The sequence below is a fragment of the Tachyglossus aculeatus genome, chromosome 3 (genome assembly GCF_015852505.1).
Source record: "Tachyglossus aculeatus isolate mTacAcu1 chromosome 3, mTacAcu1.pri, whole genome shotgun sequence".
Lineage (NCBI taxonomy): Eukaryota > Metazoa > Chordata > Mammalia > Monotremata > Tachyglossidae > Tachyglossus > Tachyglossus aculeatus.
The window spans coordinates 55,941,685-55,950,527 of record NC_052068.1 but is presented as its reverse complement, the minus strand read 5'-3'; the positions used below and the strand labels follow the sequence as shown (position 1 = coordinate 55,950,527).

At 42.2% G+C, this 8,843-nt stretch overlaps 1 protein-coding gene across 1 annotated transcript in view; it reads left to right on the top strand.

Moving 5' to 3' along the window:
• The first annotated feature begins 5,028 nt into the window (after window positions 1–5,028).
• CPLANE1 (ciliogenesis and planar polarity effector 1) overlaps window positions 5,029–8,843 on the top strand; it is a 147,366-nt gene continuing 143,551 nt past the window's right edge. The window contains 2 exon segments of the mRNA XM_038743655.1: window positions 5,029–5,124; window positions 8,480–8,615. Of these exon segments, the coding sequence (XP_038599583.1) occupies window positions 5,044–5,124; window positions 8,480–8,615 (217 nt within the window). The 5' untranslated portion in view covers window positions 5,029–5,043.

Here is an 8,843-nt window from a genome sequence, read left to right as displayed (position 1 = left end):
GCCATAAGGGGAGACCATCCCTGCCCACCACAAGCTCCGAGTCTAGGGGTCATGGCCCAGTCGGGGAGCAGCCTACTCTTAAGAGTGAAGGTCTGGGGGCCAAGACACCTGGGTTCTAATCTCAGCTTTGCCACTGGCCCGCCATGTGACCCTGGGCAAGTCACTTCACTTCTCTGGGCTTCAGGGACCTCATCTAGAAAATGAGGATTAAGACTGTGAACACCTTGCAGGACTACAAAGCCCTATGGAGAGGTCACCTCCTCCAGGAGGCCTTCCCAGACTGAGCCCCCCTTTTTCTCTGCTCCTCCTCCTCTCCCCATCACCCCCACTCCCTCCCTCTGCTCTACCCCCTTCCCCTCCCCACAGCACTTGTATATATTTGTACATATTTATTACTCTATTTTATTAATGATGTGTCTATGACTAAAATTTTATTTATTCTGATGGTATTGACACCTGGCTACTTGTTTTAATAATAATAATAATGATGCCATTTATTAAGCACTTACTATGTGCAAAGCATGAGAAGCAGCGTCGCTCAGTGGAAAAGAGCCCGGGCTTTGGAGTCAGAGGTCGTGGGTTGAAATCCCAGCTCCGCCACTTGTCAGCTGTGTGACTTTGGGCAAGTCACTTCACTTCTCTGGGCCTCAGTTCCCTCATCTGGAAAATGGGGATGAAGACTGTGAGCCCCCCGTGGGACAACCTGATCAACTTGTAACCTCGTCAGCGCTTAGAACAGTGCTTTGCACATAGTAAGCACTTAATAAATGCCATCATTACTATTATTATTATAAAGCACTGTTCTAAGTGCTGGGGTGGTTACAAGGTGATCTGGTTTTTCCACAGGGGGCTCACAGGCTTAATTCCCATTTTACATTTGAGGGAACTGAGGCACAGAGAAGTGAAGTGACTTGCCCAAAGTCACACAGCTGACAATGGGCGGAGCCGGGATTTGAACCCATGACCTCTCACTTCAAAGCCCAGGCTCTTTTCCACTGAGCCACGCTGCTTCTTGTTTTGTTGTCTGTCTCCCTCTTCCAAACTGTGAGCCTGTTGTTGGGTGGGGATTGACTGTTGCTGAATTGTACTTTCCAGGTGCTTAGTACAGTGCCCTGCACACAGTAAGCGCTCAATAAATACGATTGAACGAATGATTGAATGACTATGACCAACCTGAGTATCTGATATCTATCCCAGCGCTTAGTGCACTGCCTGGCTTATAATAAGAGTTTAAGTAATATCCTTTTTTTTAAAAAAAAAGAATCAATCAATCAATCATATTTATTGAGCGCTTACTGTGTGCAGAGCACTGTACTAAGCGCTTGGGAAGTACAAGTTGGCAACATATAGAGACGGTCCCTATCCAACAGTGGGCTCACAGTCTAGAAGTGTACCTCAGTGTAATCTGTAAAAACAGGAATAAAAGAACTGTTCTCCTTTCTGCTTTGACTGTGAGCCCCGTGTGGGACAGGGACTGTGTCTGATTTGGATTGTATCGTATCAGTCAATCAATCAATCGTATTTATTGAGCGCTTACTGTGTGCAGAGCACCGTACTAAGCGCTTGGAAAGTACAAGTTGGCAACATATAGAGACAGTCCCCACCCAACAGTGGGCTCACAGTCTTGGTGCTTAGCTTATAGTAAGCACTTAAAGAATGCCACGGTGATTGAGGGCACAGATGGAAGCAGCGTGGCCCAGTGGAAAGAGCCCGGGCTTTGGAGTCAGGGGTCATGGGTTCAAATCCCTGCTCTGCCAATTGTCAGCTGTGTGACTTGGGGCAAGTCACTTCGCTTCTCTGGGCCTCAGTTCCCTCATCTGGAAAATGGGGATGAAGACTGTGAGCCCCCTGTGGGACAACCTGATCTCCTTGTCACCTCGCCAGCGCTTAGAACAGTGCTTTGCACATAGTAAGCGCTTAATAAATGCCATTATTATTATTATAGATGGGCTTGGGCCACTCCCCTCTAGCTGCAGCCTGAGAGGGGATCTGAATCAAGGGACCCTTTTCCTTCAGCTTGGCCTTTTCACTGTATTGTCTGCTCTGTGACCTTGGGCAAGTCACTTAACTTCTCTGAGCCTCAGTTACCTCATCTGGCAAATGGGGATTAGAACTGTGAGCCCCACGTGGGACAAACTGATCACCTTGTATCCCCCCCAGCGCTTAGAACAGTGCTTTGCACGTAGTAAGCGCTTAACAAATGCCATTATCATTATTATTATTATTATTAATCAAGTTTTCCTTGGGTTCCAAGGCAGGTAAGATTGGTAAGATTGTGTCATTGGCAGAGCATTTCTTGCCCACGAGCACATTTTGCCCCTAAAAAAACATTGTTCAGATGCCAGGGGTTAAGAGGGGAAAGTGTGATCCAGTGCCATGGAGCTACTGAATGAAGGAGTAGGGATGGTTTAGTTGCAAACCATCCCGTCAATCATATTTGAGTGCTTTCTGTGTGCAGAGCACTGTACTAAGCGCTTGGGGGAGTACAATATAACACACATTCTCTCCCCACTTCTCCATAAACAAATCGGGCACACACCCTGCAGTGTGTGGGCTGTGTATTCATCCACTTTATTTTAGCTCCTAAAGCCTTTCTGAATGATTTGTGTGATATCATTTATTCCTTGAATTCTTTTTTGGTTCATTACCCAGATTGCTGAAATGTATGGTCATCCAAACTTAAATGTTGTCTTCCAGATGATAATCAATCAATCAATCGTATTTATTGAGCGCTTACTGTGTGCAGAGCACTGTACTAAGCGCTTGGGACGTACAGGTTGGCAACATATAGAGATGGCCCCTACCCAACAGTGGGCTCACAGTCTAGAAATGAGTCAGGAACAATAAATGAAATAGATTTGATGTCCTTAAATTATATATTATTAAATAGGTATTTATGCTCAGGCTCGCCTTCCCTTCTTAACCTGTAAACTCGTCATGGGCGGGGAACATGTCTGCTCATTACGTTGTACACTCCCAGGCACTCAGTATAGCGTTCAGTACATAGTAAGTGCTCAGTAAATACCACTGAGTTTTTGATCAGTGTCCCTTTCTAGAGAAGCAGCGTGGCTCAGTGGAAAGAGACCGGACTTTGGAGTCAGAGGTCATGGGTTCAAATCCCGGCTCCGCCAATTGTCAGCTGTGTGACTTTGGGCAAGTCACATAACTTCTCTGGGCCTCAGTTACCTCATCTGTAAAATGGGGATTAAAACTGTGAGCCCCCCCCCGGGACAAGCTAATCACCTTGTAACCTCCCCAGAGCTTAGAACAGTGCTTTGCACATAGTAAGCGCTTAACAAATACCATCATTATTATTATTATTATTATTTCTACAATTAAAAAGTTCTTTCTCAACCAATCACTCGGTCAGCAGTATTTATCGAGGATTTACTGCTGTTGGGTAGGGACTGTCTCTAGAGGTTGCCAATTTGTACTTCCCAAGCGCTTAGTACAGTGCTCTGCACATAGTAAGCGCTCAATAGATACGATTGATGATGATAAATGCCATTATTATTATTATGATGATTAATTACAGCCAAATGCGTCTCATTAACAAAATAAATACATAATGAGTCATATAACATAATTTATAAAGCTAGAATGATGATGCCTTGATAATTACGTCGTTAATATAATTATCAATCCTAAATGCCACGGTTCTGGCTACTGTCAGTCCTCTCCTCACTATATGTATATATGTTTGTACATATTTATTACTCTATTTATTTATTTATTTTACTTGTACATATCTATCCTATTTATTTTATTTTGTTAGTATGTTTGGTTTTGTTCTCTGTCTCCCCCTTTTAGACTGTGAGCCCACTGTTGGGAAGGGACTGTCTCTAGATGTTGCCAATTTGTACTTCCCAAGCGCTTAGTACAGTGCTCTGCACATAGCGCTCAATAAATACGATTGATGATGATAAATGCCATTATTATTATTATGATGATTAATTACAGCCAAATGCGTCTCATTAACAAAATAAATACATAAAGAGTCATATAACATAATTTATAAAGCTAGAATGATGATGCCTTGGGATAATTACGTCATTAATCAATATTATTATCAATCCTAAACGCCACGGTTCTGGCTACTGTCAGTCCTCTCCTCAATATATGTATATATGTTTGTACGTATTTATTACTCTATTAATTTATTTATTTTACTTGTACATATCTATCCTATTTATTTTATTTTGTTAGTATGTTTGGTTTTGTTCTCTGTCTCCCCCTTTTAGACTGTGAGCCCACTGTTGGGTAGGGGCTGTCTCTAGATGTTGCCAATTTGTACTTCCCAAGCGCTTAGTACAGTGCTCTGCACATAGTAAGCGCTCAATAAATACGAGTGATGATGATGATGAGGTGCTAAAAGTAGAGTTGGTAGACGATCCCAGGCCACATGGCGCCAAAATACAGCTGTAATGCTGCTTTAGGCCAAATACGAGAACTCTCTTAGTGAAACAACAAAAGCTCCGTGAAGCTAAAATAGCTATGATTAAAGTGATTTTCACCGGATTTAGTAGGAAAGTTGAGTCTTCTAATATCAAGGTAAGGTTCATTTTAAAACCTGAAGGATTGTTGGTACGTGAAATAACGCTATAAGTAATAATAATGATGGTATTTGTTAAGCACTTACTATGTGTCGTGCACTGTTCTAAGCGCTGGAAATTCATGGATAAATAAATAGAGGCATGCGACACATGGATTAATAGGACTTTGGTTTGTACTGTGCATATTTTTACAATCAATCAATCAATCGTATTTATTGAGCGCTTACTGTGTGCAAAGCACTGTACTAAGCGCTTGGGAAGTACAAGTTGGCAACATGTAGAGACAGTCCCTACCCAACAGTGGGCTCACAAGAAAGTGTTGAGCTCTGTTCCTGGGAAAAATTATTTTGTCGTATTAGAAAGAACTGGCAATATATAGGAAGTCGTCGACAAATTTGGAATTAAGATTCTCAATAAATGTTTTTCCGATTGTTTACAGCATCCTGTCACTCTCTCTCAACTCTTTTGGTGATTGCTTGTGTGGATAAGAATGGAGATTAAACTAGAGGTGATCATTTCAACCAGTATCAAACAAAGAAAACCGTGGCCTAAAATCTCCTGGCTGGGGCAGGTGGGTATTCATTCAGTCGTATTTATTGAGCGCTTACTGGGTGCAGAGCACTGTACCAAGCGCTTGGTGTTGAGAACAGCTATTGATTAAATCTTATGGGCACAAAACTCCGGTCTAGCAAAGGAGATAAAGTAGGTGAAGCAAATGATCAAATTTGGTATTCCTCGCAATAATTTATTTCTTGCAAAGACTTGTCCATTTAAGGCAAATTACTGTTTTCCAAAAATCAAGGATTTTTTCCTTTCAGTTGGGAAGATCTTTTGTTTGTCCTATTCCAACATGGATTATTTTAGCACTCTTGTATCTGTTTTTATTTACATGTTTATCCCTACATTCAGTTATTTGGCCAGCTCTTTCATCCTGATGTATTTGTATCGCATCCTGCTACAGCCTTGTTCTTCTTCCACCTGCAAATTTAACATCGAATTGTAAAATCTTTGAGGGCGGGGGGATATGTGGTTCACTACTCTTGTACTCTCCCAAGTGCTTAGTACAATCTCTAGCACTCAATACATGCTCCACTGATTGATTACTATTAATGGTAAGCATTAACGATATGTAAGAATATATAAAAAGAACTGATACCTTCAGGGCGTGTAGTTCACTGCTTGTACCGATTAATGCTAGTTTAGTGGCACTGAGAGCTTTGTGAGAAGATACTGGAGAATCCATAATATTCCCCAAGTCATGTAATATATAAAACAAACTTTTTTCCCCATTTTATCATATTATTCTTGAGGGCTTCAGACCCTGTCTTCTTGGTACATTGCCATTAATGTAATATAATTCCAGAAGTTACGTTTTTAGGATATCAATCAACCGGCGGTGTTTATTGAGTTCTATTGTGTACGGAACAATGAAATGAGCACTTGGGAGTGTATAAAACAACGATTGGTAGACGTGTTCTCTGCCCACAATAATAATAATAATAATGATAGCATTTATTAAGTGCTAACTATGTGCAAAGAACTGTTCTAAGCACTGGGAAGGTTACAAGGTCATCAGGTTGTCCCACGGGGGGGCTCAGTCTTAATCCCCATTTTACAGATGAGGTCACTGAGGCCCAGAGAAGTTAAGTGACTTGCCCAAAGTCACACAGCTGACAGTTGGTGGAGCCAGGATTTGAACCCATGACATCTGACTCCAAAGCCCGGTCTCTTTCCACTGAGCCATGCTGCTTCCCTGCATAAGGTGCATACAGTCTTGAGGGGAAGACAGATCATAAAGTGAATTTGGATAATTCACTGATCTACTGTATGTTTGAGGATGGGGGTGTATATCAAGTATATTAGAGAAGCAGCGTGGCTCAGTGGAAAGAGCCCGGGCTTTGGAGTCCGAGGTCATGGGTTCAAATCCCGGCTCTGCCACTTGTCAGTTGTGTGACTTTGGGCAAGTCACTTCACTTCTCTGTGCCTCAGTTCCCTCATCTGGAAAATGGGGATTAAGACCGTGAGCCCCCCGTGGGACAACCTGATCACTTTGTAACCAACCTTCCCAGTGCTTAGAACACTGCTTTGCACATAGTAAGTGCTTAATAAATGCCGTCATTATCAAGTGCTTAAAGGGGGCATAGCCAAATGCATAGGTGACACAGAAGGGAGAGGGAGTAAGGGAAAAGTGGGCTTTATTGGGGAAGGCCTCTTGGAGGAGATGTTGAAATTGATGGAAAACTGATAAGAATTTGAAGGTGAGGAGAGTTGTGGTTTGGATATCAAAACCAGCCATTTTGATAGGATTTAAGAATTCCAACAACCTCTAATTCTCCATCTAAAGCATGATGGAAATCCTATATTACGAATATATTCTATATGTAAATATATCCTATAGTATAAATATAAATCTTAATTTCTGAATCTAAGTACACTTGGGTAGTTTTAATTGTCAAATCAATTAATCATTTAATGAGCACTGTACTAAGTGCTTGGGATAGTACTGCGGGATTAGCGGACACCTTCTCTGCCCTTAATGATCTTACGATTTAGTATTTTAGTGTAATGAGTTCCTGGTGGGTGCCGAGCTTTAAGATGCCCTTAGGCAAGTGCAGTAGAGTAAAAGGGGATAATACTGCTAATAATAATAATAATAATATTGGCATTTGTTAAGCGCTTACTACATGCCAGGCACTGTTCTAAGTGCTGGGGAGGTTACAAGGTGACCAGGTTGTCCCACGTGGGGCTCACAGTCTTAATCCCCATTTTACAGATGAGGTAACTGAGTCACAGAGAAGTTGTGACTTGCCCAAAGTCACACAGCTGACAATTGGCAGAGCTGGGATTTGAATGGGATGATACCTGCCCTCAAAGAGTTTATAATCTAGAGGGGGGGGGGGGGGGGGGGGGGGCCATGCCACCATCATTATTATTAGTAATACAAGTTTACAGTCATTCATTCATTCATTCAATCGTATTTATTGAGCGCTTATTGTGTGCAGAGCACTGTACTAAGCGCTTGGGAAGTCCAAGCTGGCAACATATAGAGACGGTCCCTACCCAACAGTGGGCTCACAGTCTAGAAGGGGGAGACAGAGAACAAAAGAAAACATATTAACAAAATAAAGTAAGTAGAATAAATATGTACAAATAAAATAAATAGAATAATAAATACGTACAAACATATATACATATATACAGGTGCTGTGGGGAGGGGAAGGAGGTAAGGCGGAGGGGATGGGGAAGGGGAGGAAGGGGAGAGGAAGGAGGGGGCTCAGTGGAAAGAGCCCAGGCTTTGGAGTCAGAGGTCATGGGTTCGAATCCCTCCTCCCCCACACGTCTGCTGTGTGACCTTGGGCAAGTCACTTCACTTCTCTGAGCCTCAGTTACCTCATCTGTAAAATGGGGATTAAGACTGTGAGCCCCACATGGGACAACTTGATCACCTTGTAACCCCCCCAGCACTGAGAACAGTGCTCTGCACATAGTAAGCGCTTAACAAATGCCATTTAAAAAAAAAAAGAAGGGGGGTTGGAACCCGGACAGCTGAGGGAGAGCGGCGAGAGGCAAAATTTCGGGTGTTTTCTGGGTTCTGATGCCCAACCGGAGCCGGGCACCACTTAGCAAGCGGCGGCGGGACCAGCCATTGTTGAGCACCATCAAGTGTCATCTTGATGCTCGTCTTCTTGCCGCGATGATGGCCTGCTCACTAGCAGAAGGTTATATTCATTCACTCAATCGTATTGGGCGCTTACAGTGTGCAGAGCACTGTGCTATGCGCTTGGGAGAGTACCCTGTAATAATAATAAACGGACACGTTCCCTGTGGTGCTCTGCGGCCAAAGCCCCTTGACCAGGTGGGCGCAGGGGTAGACAAAAGAACAGGAAGCGTTTGGAGCTTACATTATTTTCTGATTTTTGTCTTAGGAAAATGAAGCAACTTTTCTTCTAGATGGCAAGGACATAAACGAAATAGATCTACTGTCGGGAAGAACAAAGAAGAAAATCCCTCGGCTGCAGTCTCTGTTGAAAAATGTTGTGGTTTTAGCAACTTCCAGAAGTGGTTGAGTATTAGTATTTTTTTTTTTTTTACAAAGTCTCAATTGACTGTATTACTCTATTTATTGATTATTACTCTATTTATTGATTTATTGCTCTGTTGATTTATTTTACTTGTACATATTCATTCTATTAATTTTATTCTGTTAATATGTTTTGTCTTGTTCTCTGTCTCCACTCTGATTTATTTTACTTGTACATATTCATTCTATTAATTTTATTCTGTTAATAT